The following is an 18,125-nucleotide window of genomic DNA, read 5'->3' as shown; positions in this document are numbered from 1 at the left end:
ATCCCGTCGAGTCGAAGATAAAATATGTTTTTATTCCAGTAAATCGTTAGAAAATAATAAGAATGTAGCGTTTTTATTTAAAGTAATTGATATAAGTGCCTAGTTACTGCCTAGTTTAGACCTGAAAACGGATAAAGTTTTTTTTTCTAAATGCTCCCACTCGGACTCCTAAACAAATTTTGTTTTCGAGTCGACGAGATAACAATTCGATTGGTAGTATTTTGTAGGTGCGGGATGACGTAGTATCCTACCATTGGTCATCGGTGCATCTTAGATAAGGTCCATTTTTCTGCATTTAACAGAAGCAAACTTGTTGATTACAACATCAACGTCAACATCAATTTCTCTGTGGATATGAAGAATGCCGAGATCGGACAATCTGTCACCCGTCATTCGTGCTTCTCATGTAAGATTTGATACGGCGCATAGAACTGAATGAGCGTTCACAGGACGCAGACGTAGCCGGCATTGTTAGCAATACTGACAACGCTTTGTGAATACCAGGATATGCGGCCTTAGGAGTGCTGTCAAGTAGAGACAGAAGAGTTGATGGCCTTGGTCTGCCGTCATCTTGACTCCACCGCGCCCTCCAGCGTCGAATTTCACCCTGAAACACTTCTTTCGATATATTCATATCCTGGCTGTAGCTTGTGAATATAGAATCTACATGTTCATCATTCAGGTTCCTGATCTTTGAGGGCATGAGCATTTGTGCACAAAAACGATCATGATTGCTCATCACCCGGGTACTAATTTCCTCAGCAAGATGGTCAACGAAAACGTTGAATAAAGATACTCGCCAGTATTCCTTTGGATCCCCAATCTGATAATTGGCTCTATGGCGCTGTCTGGCGGCTTGACGCGGTACACTTGCATCAATCTGTACAAACACAAACAATAATTGTGAAAATAATTTGATTGTACTATTTTCGATGTATGTGGTAACTGCGTTCGTATACATGTACCATATAAAATATCCCCTTAAAGTTAAAATAAATTGTGGTTTTTATCATAGTGATGTTCGTAATACACGTGCTGCTTCTGTCAAAGGTCAACTAGTTAACTTATACTATTATAAGGTTATAAGGCTTAGTAAGCACTATATTTATTACTAATTGGCCATAAAACAAATGCACTGTTATATGGAGGGATTTGATCGGTCTTAAAAATTTGAAGATCTCATTTTTATAGGCATTTATTATAATAGTGGTTGAATCGTTTTACCATTTTTATAAACCATTAAACAATAAATAAGGATTTTCTACTATTTTACCTGAAATTCAGCAGCTATGTCCACGGCTGTCTGGTAAATTGCATCAAACACCGCATCGTCCTGTCGTTCTGCACGTAGAATGTCTACCACAACACCGGCTTCACGTACAGCCTCTAACAAATCCATGCTCACCTGTAAGGAAAAATGAATAATCCTACGCATGACAATTGTGATATTCACTTGACGATCTTGGAAATGTATGAGATCTAATAAGTCAGAATTAAAGGATATTGATTGAGTGTATGAGTACTACTGAATTTATTGAACGTGCTCAATAAGATAATATTTTGCAAGCCTCTAAATGAACTTACAAGAATTTAATATTCTTATTATCACAAACAAAACACAAAACAAAACAAAAAAGACTCAGTGTTTAAAGTGAAAAACAACCATTTGCACGGCAATATGATTCCATTATCATGATTATGGAGTCGCAAAAGCGATACGGGTATGTGATAAAATCCATTAAGTTATATCAAGAAGCTACAGATGCTGTCTTCTTGTAAAGCTGTTTTAAAAGTTACCATACCAGTTATGATTATGTTTACCAGTAATAAGTTTTTTTTTAAATATTATAAATGATAAATGACAATATAAGATAAAGACAGAGATGTCAAACGGGTTTCAATACCAGTACAATCAATGTAGGAGCTTTTTATTTTCTATATGTTAATTATTTAAAGGCACATTATGCCTCAGAACAAATAAATGTTGTTTTTTTTCTTAAGAAGGGAAAACATGAGTTCTATGCTATTTTATGTAATAATTTCAGAAGATGTTAGACACTTATTACCTTTAGAAAGCATCACATTATGTTAAATAGTTTGTCATAAAAGTAGCAAAATGTATACAACGAAGTATTTTGACTCCCACACAAAACACTTAATCACTGTAAATGTACTAAGTTTAGAAAGGCAGGAAGAGCAAAATATCGTCGTAAATGATAAACCTTTCAGGAATACAAAATATAAATATCATTGTAGAAATAATCATAGTTTATATGGCCTTTAATTTACTAACGATAATATAACGAACACATTAATATAAAGTACCTCTTGAAGTATTCCAGTCAGTCCAACAAGGATATTGAGGACGTGTTCGCAGGTAACAAGAGTAATGATGAAATCAAATCGCAGTATAGCACGCACGTGCTCCCCAGCCTTATCGTCATTGTCAGCCTCAAGAGATTCCAGGGCGTGAACGACAACTGAAAATGCCTGTTTGAAAGTTGTCAATGCATCTGCATGGCTCATCCATCTCGTTTCACAGAGGGTCTTGAGCTTCTGTCGACCTTCTAATTGAGCACGTGTGACGGGGTCTTCGGACAACTCTGTAACAAAAGCCTCCAAACGCTTCCCTGAGTAAGAAAATGCAAACCCGATATCTTGCACTGTTTTCATCATAGTTCTAACACATTGAAGCTTGCATGTGTGTACTACTGACAAGTTAAGGCAGTGTGATTTACAGTGCACGTAACTAGCAAGGGGTACGCGCTCACGCACTAACGCTTGAACACCGTTGTATTTTCCGGCCATATTTCCTGCTCCGTCATAACACTGACCACGTAACTTTAAAATGTCAAGTCCACAGCCTTGCAAATGGTCTAAAATTTCGTTTGCCAGGTGTACACCTTTAATAGAACTGCAGGTGACAAAACCGATAAACTTTTCAAAGAGTTGATACTGTTCACCGTTATGAACAACATAACGCACGCATATCGATAACTGTTCCTTTGTTGAACAGTCAGTAGCTTCGTCAGCCATCACGGCAAAAAAATCAGATTTTCTGCATTCAGAAATTATCTGCTGCCTTACTTGATCAGCACAGAGGCTTATCAGCTTATTCTGAATCTCGGGGGACGTGTATCGTGCGTTATCTTTTCCATGCTGAAGGTGGTTTGCCAGTAGAGGGTCAGTTTGTGCATGAGACTGCAACACTGCCATAAAATTACTCCGTTCTTCAGTATGACCCCTAAAAGGTATGTTTTGTTTCCCTAGCAACAGCACAACTTGAATAATCTTGGCTAGTATGTGCCTATTATGCTGCACTGTCTCCTTCGCTGTAGATGACAACTTGCATATTATAGATTCCTTCTTTCCACTTAGAATATCAACAAAATTATCTGCCATGACGATGCTATTCTTGTGAACTTCATCTACGCAATGGCGGGCCAACACGGTTGATATGTTTTTCCAGTCATTAAATGGAGTTGATGACAGTTCTTGACTTCCGGTTACTGAAAATCAGGCATGGAGCGCACATGACTAAGTCCATGGAAACCGAGTAAACCAGCCAATGATGAGATTTCAACCAGTTCTCGTTGAAACGCCGTAATTTACCACCGATAAATCTAAAACAAACGGGGGAAAATATATATTACAAGCTTTAACTTTCTTCACGTATAACCAAAAATCACGTTTAACCAAATAGAAAAAAAGATAGAAAAAATTCGCACTTTCGTATATATAGACATATCAAAATTAATGCACACTTGTTTGTTGTGATGCACTTTCTTTTGCTCGAAGTATACATTGGAAATCGACTAACAGCGTTTTATTGCGTGCGGGTCACATTTTTTTGTTTTTGTTTTTATTTAAGAATTCTGATATTCAGTTTAATCCTAATAGTTGTAATATAGGCCCTAATACATGTTAATTACTTCATTTTTTTCCATTTTCTACTAGATTTATAAATTTGTATTCTACCAGATTTCACATAAAGACAACTGACCTGGACGGGAACTTATATTTATGAGCATCAGTCCAAGGTTTTGAAAGCAACGACAGTTTGTCATTTTCATCTAAGTCAGCTAGTCTACCAGACACTGTGAAAACATCACGATAAGGAGGATCACATAAAACAGTTGACATTTTGAAAAAATGCCGCCTTAAAACTACCGCGCATTTCCGATGTAAACATTTCATACGGATACCAATGTAATTTGACGATAAAGCGCTATGACGTAGTGTCATTATGAAGGGGGACAACTGTAATCGTTCTATATGTTATACTGTACAACAAATAAAGCGTTACAACACAGAATAATGGAACATAGGTAGGCCACCCGAGCAAAGAAATATAATGTTTCCTTAGAGGCAAATAAAACATTTGATTTTAGACCACACGCGTCTTAACCCACTACCACCACGTACACCCCTCCTGTTTTTATTGTATTTTTGGGACTTTTGAAAATGTCATTTTCTTGACCAACTTGTAGGCCCGGGCCTACAGGGCCTAATAGTAGCTACGCCACTGACTTAGTGTCTGGCGCCCGGTTACTTTTTTGTACTTTGTTGGTTTTCATGTGGCAAAAATCACCTGCTATAAAATTTAGTGTACAAATTTATTCAAGGGCAAGTAACAATCTACTCTATGAAAAGTCTGTTGTCGGGTTGACTCAGGAGACCTGAAGCTTGGAAATTGAGACCAGTGTCCCTCCATTACAAATAGATAAGACAGAAGCTGTCCTTTTCAATCTATGCACATGTTAGAAAAAAATTAGAATAACCATTCAAAATATGATTTTTTGAGACTTTATCAATTATATTGCTTGATCCAAGTTTCAGGACATTTTCAATCAATACATGTATTATCATTTATAACTTTAAATGAAAGTCTCATCCCTTTAATAATAATGACATAACTGTAACTCTTTAAATTCAGAAATATTATAAGTCTCATCATATCAATATACTAAGATATACATATGTATGCACATAACATTAATAATTCCCAGTTTCTATTAAATAAATATGAAATCCTAACATTAACATTGGTACTAATGGATGGAATTCAAAATCTAGTAGAAAGAAAACTATAATATATAAACTCTGTTATAGATACTATTATTAGCCAGCTAACACTGGGTATAAACATCTTTAACCTGTAGACTGATCATGTATTATCATTTATAAATTTAAATGCAAGTCTATTCCATCATAACTGTAAGTCTTTAAATACAGAAATACACATTATATCCATATACTATGATACACTTGTATGCATATCACATTAATAATTCTCAGGTTCCATTAAAAATAAATATAACATCCTATTGACAGAAATTCATAATCTTGTAGAAAGAAAACTATATAATGTACATGATATTGTATAGTATAAAAGTAAAAAAAATCTCAAATAGTCTATATCATGTGATACAGATTAAGTTGTGTTAGTGTCTAAACATTAAATGCATATCTCTTACAGTAACAAATACTGTCCCTCTTTTAACCTTCCATTAGACTTTACTATACAATGTATAACTAACTGCATATAATGTAATCAAGTGTTTAAAATGAGCACCTATATGTATAGCTTAAATATTCTACCTTTCATTTTTACCAAAGGTTATTTTAGTAACAATTCATATACAAACACATAGAAAATAATAATTTCACATAGTGATTAGAAGATGCCTCTAGCAGAATACCTATAGGTATGTACATGTACCAACTGAACAAACTAGAAAAATCTGGTCTAGGGTATATCAAGCCACTAAAAATATATATCAATATTCACTCATCAGGGCCTCTCTGCTTTTGATGACCTTACAACTGGTAAATTTTATAAAAAACAAAAAAAGTTTAGTAATACTAAAGATAGAGTAGACAGAAAAGAACAAATAATTTAGTAAACATGAGTTACTTCCCCTTAAAAGACTGAAAACCTGAAAAACCCAAAAGAACACCCTAAACATTAAAATTACGAAATGTTGCAGGCTCAGTCAGTTTTATTAAGCCATGCAAATTAATGGTAAAGTATTCATAAAAAATAGATGACCATGTGACAGCAGTTATTGCAGAAAAAAATCGGATAGCTTTCAACATCCGGATACTGGTACACTTTGTTAAAAACAACCATTCTGTGCAACAGATCAACGTAATATGGATAAAATCAATAGGATAATCGTTAACAACAGTCCACTACCTATCCTTATACTCATTTGCAGGTGAACTTTCTTTCTTGTAAGAAAATTTTTGAAAATATATAAATGAATGAACGAAATGGTTACGGCATCAATGTAGACCACAACGATATTCGAAATCCGGGTTTCAGTATTGTCAATAAACTAAGGGACAGGCTGTTAAACTGAGCCTGCAATTTCGTGAAAATAATATCACAATGCACATGCTTTTTATATAAAGTTATTAAATACAAATATAACAACATATTTGTTTACTTGATTTTTACGAATCAAAATAAATCTAATTAACTCAACATGAAATTAACTGCTAATAATAACAGCTCCTTCCATAGGCAAAAATAAAAAGCATTCCATATAAGACGACGCCGCTCACCGGCGTCGCCAATGATACCGTCATTTTATCAGGACAGCTAGGTGCATACATGCATTAAAAGTCAGGTGTTATTAATGGTAAATGTAAGTATTTATGAAACTATATATTCAACAATAATTTGTGCATATGTTTACAAAGTTCATCGAAAACAATACCTTCTGTTTACACGTGCTTCATATGAAATGTTAAGTTGAATTTAAAGCATAAAAAAGAAAAGAAAATAACATCATAGGATATGACAATTTGCACAGAAACAAATATTTCGGAAAACAAATTGAAGGCGAACAACTGGCTTCCTTTGAAAAGGGGCAAAAGTAAGGTTAATTTTTTGTTAAAGAAGCGAACAATTAAGGCTTTGGAACTTAAAGTAAGCGATAAAAGTTATAGTTTCTAACCTTTAATCCAACAAAAATAATATAGAATACTCCTTATTTTACTGCAAGTACCAAAGTGCTTAAGGTTGTTGTTTGTGTGATTTGGTTGTACTTTACAGTGATTTGGCTGTAGAGCTATCTGCTCACTACATTTATTAAATAAGAACTACAACTTTCTGAAGCAGCCGGTATCCACGATTGACACTCTTAAATGTATTGAACATATACATGTATGTTGTAAGAAAAACAGCAGGTTGTGATTGGGGAATTGGCAAAATGAGAAAATAATTATCTATATACTTTTTGCCCCTAATGACAAATTCACATGTTTTGCGTTTTTAATAAACCCTATAAAACATCTAACTTAGTGTTTTGCATGGTCTTAAATTCAGCTTTTAATTTGTTAAAAGCATAATGTTAACTATCTACATAAGAATACCTTAAAAAATCCTGATTCATATTTGAGTCTGGCATGCTAAATGAAGGGAGTTTAGGGAATATGTTTGGGGGCAAATAGGGGAAAAAAGGAGCTAATTTTGTAAAATAAATTATTTTTATTTAGCTACTATATCAAACATTTATAACCTATACATATACTACAATATCATAAATTTGAAATCGGCTTGTGATCTCGCAGTCTCTATGAATAAAAAGTACAAGAAGCCAAAGACGTAAGCCAAATCGGTCAAAGCTCTTCAATATCGTCATTATTTTGACAATAGAAAATTATAAATGTTATCTATCTACATTTTCCTTATGGTTCTAGGAAAGTGGTTGTTTACACAATTTGGCTGTTTTTTTTTATTTTTTAATAATTTTCAGTCAATGCTTAGACGATTTTCCCACTAATCTCTATTAAGTCGAATTGCCAATTTACAGTAACATTGCTCCTAGACACAAATTGCCTCGTCTTATTCCCTATTCTATGCACTTTGCTATATTAAGCCTAAGCAAAATGCCAACAGCCATTAAGGAATTTAGATATCTAGAAAAATTGACAGTTCTGACTTTAATCAGCCGAATGATTGACTTTTCCAGTGCCAGCCAAATACCGACCGGAAACATCGAGTGTATGTACGGAATTTAGTAATGATTTTAGTACTTCACCTACGCGTTATATTTGACCAATGTCCACAATGCCAATCATTCATTGTGTTCTTTCTGTATAAATTGTTTTTGCTGATGGTTGATACCAATTTGCTGTTGCTTGCTTTTTTCCATCGTCCCCAACAGTACCAACTTTGCTGTTTTATTTCACACATCCATATATCGATTTGTTTTTCTTTCCAGATATTGCCATAAACGCATCAATAAATTTCTACGGTGTCTGACCGCGGCAATAAGCTATAGCAAACAAGTGTTTCCCGGCAGAAGCCGATCGATGTGACATCGTACTCCGGCAGTAATTCACCAACTAATTGCTCCTTCCCAGCATTCCTCTAGTCTCTGCTTGATTTTTCAAGGAAACATCGGGATGCTTGATTGCGAAAATGGAAGTAATATCGGAATGGTTCTGAATATCGGAATGACGTTCGTTCGGTTCCAGAGTTTCCCAATGAAGATTGTGAAATATTGATTTTTGTCTCCCCACTGAATCGTTATAGATGTCGGAATAAACAGTTTCGTGAATTCTTACCAAATTAGGACGTGTAACAGCGTGGAATCTGGAAAACATTTGACCATTTCGGATAGCAAAATTGTGTCCGATTAAGTGATGTAGAATATTGTTGAAGTGTTCTGTTAATGGAAAATTAAACGCCAGTGGCTTTAAAATGATGTGTAATATTTTACGTGCCAATATTCAGCTTTAGAGAAAAGCAACAGGATAAAATTGCACTTTACCATTTAAGTTCGTGTTTGAAAAAGTGTATATTTTGCAACATCAGCAAAATTGTTGATAAATTTCATTCTAATATTCCTTTAATAAATGATTTGTGGTTAGAATAAACAATGAAATTTACTATTGAAAACATAGATCTTTTACTTCATTAAAATTTAACTGGTGAAGAATTTAATAGAGTGTTCCGATTATTTATACGCCGGTAAAATACTCTGCATTTGAAATAAACAGTGTTTTTTAGTACCCAACTTGTTTTATTTTGGATTTTGTTTTATCTTACACCAACCAAAGGGGAATCTTTAAACATGGGGTGGGGTAAGTGTTTCGATGTTGTAACTGGATGTTGTCGTATATATTCTAAGTTGCCGACAATCAGTCTTCAAATAAATACATGTAAACAGCATCAGGAATTGCATTGAAAATATATATTTTGCAATAAAGTTTGTATTTCACGAAGGCAGAAACAAATAAGGAGTAATAAGTAATAATTCCTTTTGACCGTGATTGCTTTACCTATATTTTTTATAAATAAGAAGACAAATTCCATAAAGTAATACATGTTTGATGACATAAAACAAATTTGTAGGATGAAAGTTCATTGTTATGTAAATATAATTCGAAATGAACATAAAAAAGAACATACATGTTGTGATTCTGACATAATTCCTGCCATTATCATGGAAGAACATCCGTTGATACGATGGTAGACCGTCCTTTGTAATCCTGGCAGAACATCCATTGTTATTCTGACATATCTTCCGTTATTATCCTGGCTGTTTTTCCGTTATTATCTTTTCTGTTTTTCCGTTGTAATCCTGGCAGATCTTCCATTGTTATACTGGTAGACCTTCCATTGTAATCCTGGTTGACCTTCTGTTTTTATACTGACAGACTTTTCGTTGTTATCTAAGCATACTTACCGTTGTTATCATTATTAAATTCTAAAAGATTTTCCGTTATCATCCTTTCAGAATTTTTATTTTTATCGTGAGAGAACTGTCAATGTTATTTTGTTGAACTTCTGTTGATACTTTTGCAGAATTTCCGTTCGAACCTTGACATAATTTCCACAAAGATCAAAATATTCTTTCTACAAGTAGTAATATATGTGCTTTATAAAGTTGCATTACATACTAAGAATATGTATCAGTATATGTTATCTGAGGTAACCAGGAGATTTAATTGTACACTTTTACTATTAAACATGCAATTTGCTTATTATAATAAAAAATCTGTTCTCAGTGGCATTTGAATTATTTTGATAGTTTTTTAGAGTTTTGCTAACCTTTAGAATGAATATTTGTATTTGCAAAGTGACCGTATATCGCGGCCTTTATGACGTCTTAAAATCAAACCAAAAGGGTCTTATTTTACACGCATAAACAAAAACTAGCATACATGCCATACTTTGCTAATATCAAATAATTATAGGGAACATATTAATTAAGTGATCCATATAAAAGTTATTAAATAGTAAATTATTCATGTAACGTGTATACCATTCTATCATCAGTTATACTAATTAACTAAATTGTGTTTTATGCCCGTCGTTCTCCGCCGCTCTTTCGACGTGAATGTGGAGAAGTTGCAAATGACTGAAACAGATTAAGAGCATAAAGTTTTTCATGCAACATATGCTGCTTTTGATATTCAGTACAGTATAAAGTCAAACAATAAACAAAATTAACATTTATTTTAGTGATACAAAATAGATTGCAGTGTTTCATTAAGTTATTAATAACACAAAAGCCACACGAACATCAGAATTTTTTTATTGCATACGTGTCGGCTAGATGCCATTTTTATTACGATGAGTTGAAATTAAATAGGTGTGTATAGTACGTAGGTTAATGTTACTATATCTATAAATACCATATTGTATCTATATATAGAAAAACCACAAACAACAATAATAACTATCATTTGCACACTCACTTAACAAGAGTAAAATTTTCTGTTACGGTTCTGAAATTACCATTCCATCTATAAACACTTCTCCCTTGAGGATTCTTTTCCCGGCATCAATGAATTGCCTTAGTTCTGCTTTTTTACCATCTAATACGTTCCGACGAGCTATTTGAGTTATTTTCAATTGGAAATCGATAGGGAAAATTAATTTTTCATACGGCAACAAAGATAAACAAAAGAAAATTCGAAGTTTATAGTCCGTCTCTTGAGATGTATTTCTACACACCGGTATTATGCAAAGTATTCCGAACACAGCGTTTTGAATTTATTCACGCGCATTATCAAATTAAACAATTCATTTTCGTCGCCATAATGGCTGTATGAATGCCTTGCATTGAGAGGTTTTTGTAATTAATTCATTGCATGCAGTCATACAAAAATTGTTATGATTTATATACCTTACTCTAAACAAAAACACAAAGACAATGGAACCGTGGAAGGAAGCCAGTCATTACGGACAAAGTATTTTTAGAAAGATCTTAAAATCATTTACTTATTGTAATATAAAATCTTCTTATGTATAAAATAGATAATATGCAAACATTATGAACACTTTTCCTACCACTTTTCAATCACATATGTTCTATAAATCTAACAGATGTTGATGTACTTTAATAGACTATACTATATTGTATAAATTACATGTTGATTTAGTATATGTTACAGGAGGAACCACGCTTCTAATAATTTCCTCCTGGCAAGATGACAGCCAGTTGGTTACACAAAATAAAAAAGAAACGACAAACGAATAAAACTAAACAAGACTGAACAGTTTGAGATGATATCAAAGGTGCTTTTAATTAAGACAATGTTTTTAGTAGTGGTAATACGTATTTAAAAAAATCAAAACCACGACAAGCTGGACCTTTAGGCATGAAAAGATTGTTGCCTTATTTGGGAAAAAATACGTTCAAAACGTTGCCTATATTCTAGGAAACTTCCCCGGAGAATGTTTGTATCAAGTCAGACAAATGTGCCTTTATTATGTATATATGAACAGACATTTTCGGTAAAAGCGAATCAATATAGGGGGAAGTTATTAACTTATGAATGCATTCTGTCTACCATAATCGGTTTCCCACTGTATATATTCCGTTCATACTTTACGGAATATATACCGTGGGTCTGTCAACGTGATACTGTTTTAGTGATACCATGTAACTAATTCAATTTTTTAATATCAGTAATTAATGACGCTTTTAAGTCATTTGAAATATCAAGTTATCCCCTAGACAAGACTTTGTATCTCCTAGAATTTACGGTTGTATCAGATGTTAATAATTATAGGAATTTGTTTTATTGCTGTTTTGCATCCTATGTTGAAATGTCAAGTAGTTGAATTAAAATGTGGTATTGGATTTGACATTTAAAATGATATTAACAAATTATCAATATGTTTGGTAAATAAGATAGACGTTATGTTTCCTGAATGTCAAACTAACATTTAGAGTTTTTTACGTACAAATATACCAAGTTCTCTAGGGGCATGACACAATTTGAAATATTAGTCTTGTACAATATGCTATATAATACTAGCATTTAAATATATATTATGCTCAAAGATATTTGAAAAAAATGATAATTTCTATACAGTCTCTTTTTTAATGTACAATAAACATCTTTTTACTACATACAGCATTGTAAACCCTGCACTCTTTAGGTAAACATAGTATGCATTAAAAAACCCTGGATTTTTTAAAGAAAAGACCACATGAACTTGACCAGTTATAGGGAATGCAGCTTCTCAAACATAGTTTGTGTTTTTTCTTATTGAAATTAGACATATTCAGTAAGAATTTCCTTAATATCAATACATTTCTGCCATTAAAGTATTTCACCCAAAGATCAGCATCGTATATCCTTAAATATGTATTAACAATTGCTATTAAAAACGAATATATTAATTTGTATTAACAAAAAGGATACTATGATACTTTCTGCAAACTAACGTAATTAAATGATTCTGTAATTTCTTCATGAAGGACCACCCTTTGTCATATTTGTTAGCTATGCTTTGACAATGTATATAATCCAGGGCAAAGCAAATCGATCGTAAATGAAATCCGATGTTAAAATCCATTTTCAAGTATTTATTTAAGCCAATGGTAACTTGTGATATAATTTGCTGCAACATGTCATTTCTTTGACGGGTTCACGAAGTTTTTGTTCAAGAGTAAACTATCCAATTACAAACATCGATTCCAGACCAGATTACCTTATTGATCAGAAAGAAAAATCAGTAAAATACAATTAGGTGGTAAAGAAAATTGCTGAGAAATAATTTGTTATTTTTTAGGCTGTCGCTGTGCATTTAAATGTATTTGTTGACCCTTCTTCGAACGAACAATAAATATGGTCAATAAATAAACCAAAATTGTATGATGTGAAAGTGTTGTCCATAGAAAGTTTTTTAGCATCAGAGGAATCAAATTTACGTATAAACGTTGAAAATGAATAAAAGAATAAATTTGTGTTCGCAGTCAAATGAAACAAGCAACAGAAAGTTTCATTATGAGAAATAAGTAAGTGTGCATGACCAAGGTATATCAAATAGTAAATGAAATTTGCTTTTATTTCAAATTAAAAGCGACCGTCATTATTATATGAAAGGCCCATTATTCCCCAGAAATGCTATAATTTTTATTTCTCAAAAACTTATTATAGTTGGTATTTTGTAACTGTTTCCAAAAAATACTCATTTGCCATATACTTGACTTATATTTGGTACTTTTGCTCTGTTCACAGTTGGTATAATTATAGAGAGAACTACAACTGTGTTGTTCTACGACACATAACTGCACGTTCAGCGCTACATTTTTCAGTTGTTATACTTCTAACATGATCTTGATCCATTATTAAAACATTATTTAACACATGTTTGACATTTTTTAAATAATTTGAAAAAAATATGGATTTCTGAGGCGTAACGCCCCTTTAACAATTGTTGAAAAATTACATTCACGTTCATCAGCTGTGCTTTTACAAATCATTGTTCGAAGTCTTCTTGATATATGACACTTTATTATTCAAATTCTCTTCAACTGTAATAGGAAATATTTCGATTATAAATAATTAGTAGGCACTGAGCCGAAAATAAATCTTTAATTTGACTGGTGAATCGATCCTTTCACCCTCTTCACTCTCTTAAAATGCAGCGCGTATTGATTTACCGGCGTCTTTGACGGAACTATTTTCTGATCAAGCATTCTGATAAAAAAAGTCAATATGTAAATAGAAAAATGAAAAGTCAGTATATTTATAACTTCATAAAACGCACTTTGGAGCATGTGTTGGGATAAAAAGAATAAAGTACAACACAGTATGACCAAGGAAGCACATTCTTTACCAAAGCCTCGCCTAACGACCACCCAGTTTTCACGACCAAACCGCTATATAACGACCATTCTTTCAAAGAACGGATTGTTTTCTTCTTATTTCAATGATATGTCAATCCGAAATGGAGACCACCCCGCTATTACGTAATACGACCAATTATTAATTTTGCATGTATTTCGACCTATTACCTATTTTTAATTTGTTGAGAATAACACAACATCTCCAATACATATTCAATGGCTGCTTGATCTTATTTCCAACAGACGGTTTGAAAAAGACAAATGGTTATATCTTTCACAATTCAAAGTGGAATACACCAAATTGACTCAAACATCCGCATCAAATTTTCTCACCAAAATGTACATGTATTTTATATCCAAATGTCACTTTGACCTCTCCTGAGAAAAGACTGAAGTAAATGTAAAAAACTATGTCCCAGTGCAAAATAAATTGGATACACTTCTATACAAAGTTTTTTAATCGATGAACATTCAGTTTAATTGGTCGATTTATGATGGGAAGTTGTCGCCTATCAATGTCAGTTGTAGAAACAATATATTAAACGATACTGAAACAAAAAGGATGTAGCCAGGGAACATTTTGACATACACCTAATTATCATTATCGCATACGAAATAATGTGCCAAAGTACGCCGAAAAGGAAGTAAAGAACTGGGATGTCGCCACATGACAATACCAAACAACAAAAATAAGTCATAGCGAACCTTAAGAACCAAGATATTTAAAATTAATAAAAATTCTCTAAACACCAATTTTTTCAAATGGCTTATTCCTTTAAAGAAAAAAAATTGTCTTCTTGGCTGTTAAAACATCGTAACATTTTATTATAGGGCTCAATTATACGAAGAATAATCGATTCTATAATGCAGCAACAGCCCCTTGTTTGTAGTGCACGAAATCTCTCCCTGGAGATGGCAGAACCTGGGAGAACCGGAATATCAACATGAGGAAAACATGTCGTTATTATACTCAAAATTGATTTATTGTCGGGAAAATATCGACAACCCTTAATGGAACAAGTATTTTGAAGGGAATTTAGTTTCATTGCATAATACCAAATTCCTAAACATTTATGCAATAACATGGTACCGGAAGTGAAATCAGACTCTTGTTCGGTTTAAAATACCATTTGTTTTATCTGTTTTTATATTGATTTGGATTGACTGCAAAATACTTTTTTTTTCGTTATAAACATGGTAAAAGCTTCCTGCCTCTAAAACAAAGTAATAGATCTTTTAAAATATATAGATTTCATATTCTTGAAATGGAACTTATTAATTATTATTATTATTATTATTATGAAGCAGTTTCCTAATTTTATATAAAATAAAGAACGCTATTTAGTACACCTATGCATATACGAGACCGGAAGTACGGTGTCACATATGTGCCATTAAACCATGTTTATTTGTCATATGAAAATCTATTCCTGGATAGGATCAGCGACCGTCCCTAGGATATAACTGAGATGTACTAATTTCTGAGTTAAGTATGCCACTTGAAAAATACAGAACTCTCAATGATATTGTTTTGCTCCTTATATAGATGATTTATTTTATTGCTAATGTGTATGGCGCCAGAATTGATCTTACATTATCCAGTGAAAATATAAACTTTTTACAGCAATATATCATCATCAATTATGGTTTGTACAAAGCGTGTTTGATCAAAGACAATTTAATGATCTGTATCACACAGAAATAAATGAACAATTGTTTACAAAAGACCATCCTCTTACTTTTAGATATTGTATTTATGTGTGGGTGGGCCTAATATCAAATTAAAATTTTCAAGGTTAAAAAAATCGAACATTTTTTAAAAATCTATTCAAAAGTATTTATTTAAACCAGTGGTAACGTGTGATACAATTTACCGCACCATTTCATTGACGGGTTCACGATGTTTTTGTTAATGAGAAAACTATCCAATTACAAACATCGATCCCAGTCTGATTCTCTCCTGCTTTTGAACGAATTTACCAGAAGAAGCGCTGTTGAGATGTATTTTATTATGTTCAGTAAAGCACCACATTATCACATTATTATACGGGGAAGTCAAAGGTCTGGCCCGCTTTTGGCTTTGGCCTGCCCGGCTATAGATCTCACGTGTATATTTAAAAGGAAATCAAATAGAAAAAAAAACAACTTAAAAAATATATAGATTTCTTTACCTATCAGTGAACTTTTCAGTGTCATTTGCAAATTCACACCTTGCAGGATAAAAAAACGGGCGTTTATTACCTCCAAAATAGAGAGTTAACTTCCGGAGGGGTCATCAATATGAATTTCCGTTTTTGTAATTTCGAATATTAACGACCTGAAGACTTAAAATGATTAATAAAATATGTAAAATTATACACAACCTTTATGAAACAGAAAAAGAACTTCTTTACAATTTATTTGAACAAATAATTGTGTACACTTTATAGATGCAAAGATGCTTTGACTGTTATTAATATAATGAGTACCAGACAATGTATATCAGTTTGATGACCCATGTTGTATGGTACTGTAGTAGTTTAAAGGTCACATTTTATCTAATTGATTATGAATAATTAGTAGGCAATGAGCCGAAAATAAATCTTTTATCAGCCAGATTATTGATTCGCTTTAGGTCATAATACCCTCTCTATGAATATCGATCTGTCGGCGTCTTTTGATGGAACCATTTTAGATTCAGGAACGCGATAAAAGTCTTGATGCAAATAGAAAGTAATCTGTTTGTCTCAATCCTATTCTAAAGTATACCCAAATTGTATCATTGTTTTGTTGTTGTTGCTGTTGTTGTTGCTGTTACTGTTGTTCTTATACGGAAGCAATCTTAGAACGAAACACTGTTGCAGTTTAACGACGTCTTGATTTGTTGTGCCGCCTAATTAACTAATGGCAATACACTTCCTCTGCTCAAAACCCTCTAGAGACATTGCTGCTATTATCGTCAAACAAATATTGAACAAAACGAGACAATAGATTTCCAGCATTACAATTTTATACTTTGAAACCAAATAACATCGTTTTTTTAAACATTAGGATATCTTAAGTTGTGAACATTTAAGAGTATCTTAAGTTGTAGAGAAGTTCATATGCCATCACCTTAGTGCAGTAACGGGTTAACTCCTTATGAAAATAAATAAGAGTTAATCCGTTATTGCATTAAAGTGACGATTTATTACAATATGTAGTCCATTTTTCAAAATTTTGAATTGATAATTTGTCAATGGACAAACATCCGCTAAAAGGACGTTTAAAATCATAGGATTATGTTTGTACTAAAATAACATATTTTCAAAAGTTTTGGCAAGTAATTTCCTTACTTTCAGCAGTATTAAGGTTCAGTCCGATTAAGTATAATATAATAATTATATAAAAGCTTCCTTCATTCATGTTAGAAAGCTTGCTCAGTGATCACCGCCGTATGAACACATCTCTGTGGATGTTTCTAAATTCAAAATTTCACTATTACAATGTTTAACTGTTGACTTCTGCTTAAGCGGTGCTGGCGTGAACGGTACTTTGGACTTTCCAGTACCGTCCATTAGCAGGTTAAATCAAACAGAGCCTGCAACATTTTCAATCTTGTCGTTTTGGAATTTCTTTAGGATTCTATTCTCTCTACTGAGCTGGATTCCTTTAAAAAAAGAACAGTCCAATTGTCTAAGCTTATACCATGGCGATGTCACGAATCGATCTAATTCAGCCGGCATCTTTCATTGTTTTAGACGTTTATATCTTTTTAAGAGGACGAAGGAAATACAAAAATGTAATCAGCCCGGCATTAATGTCCAGATGTACATCTCGTGTGATTGATCAAGTGCCGGATTACATGACCGTACCGTAATTGAACTGATGTTTGAAAGCAATTACAAGACAGAATTTAGCCATGTTACATTCCGTGTGCTTTATGTCATAGCATGGCCTTTGAAAAATAAAGCCTTATTATGTAAAACAACATAATTTGTAATAAGAATGTGTGAAGACAGAAATGATCGAAATACAAGTGTAGACTTTATATGAACG

General features: G+C 32.9%; 1 protein-coding gene across 1 annotated transcript; it reads right to left on the bottom strand.

The window, feature by feature from the left end:
• Nucleotides 1-382: 382 nt before the first annotated feature.
• On the bottom strand, nucleotides 383-3,402 carry LOC132757947 (zinc finger MYM-type protein 1-like). The gene is made up of 3 exons (XM_060749447.1): nucleotides 2,326-3,402; nucleotides 1,274-1,405; nucleotides 383-880 (listed from the first exon to the last, which is right to left on the bottom strand). The coding sequence occupies exons 1-3, from the start codon at nucleotides 3,400-3,402 to the stop codon at nucleotides 383-385; spliced, it is 1,707 nt and encodes a 568-aa protein (XP_060605430.1).
• Nucleotides 3,403-18,125: the final 14,723 nt, after the last annotated feature.

This window comes from Ruditapes philippinarum, unplaced genomic scaffold (assembly GCF_026571515.1).
Source record: "Ruditapes philippinarum isolate M1 unplaced genomic scaffold, ASM2657151v2 ctg1549_1_1_1_1, whole genome shotgun sequence".
Taxonomy (NCBI): Eukaryota; Metazoa; Mollusca; class Bivalvia; order Venerida; family Veneridae; genus Ruditapes; species Ruditapes philippinarum.
Note: the sequence above shows the minus strand (reverse complement) of the source record. Positions and strands in the feature narration are given on the sequence as shown.

Bases quoted from the DNA above. Each gene is read 5' to 3' on its own strand.
- LOC132757947 (XM_060749447.1), bottom strand. From the start codon at position 3,402: ATGGCAGATAATTTTGTTGATATTCTAAGTGGAAAGAAGGAATCTATA. The intron at 1,406-2,325 runs GTACTTTATATT...TTTTCCTTACAG, and splicing joins TGACTGGAATACTTCAAGAG to GTGAGCATGGATTTGTTAGA. The intron at 881-1,273 runs GTAAAATAGTAG...GTGTTTGTACAG, and splicing joins ACATAGCTGCTGAATTTCAG to ATTGATGCAAGTGTACCGCG.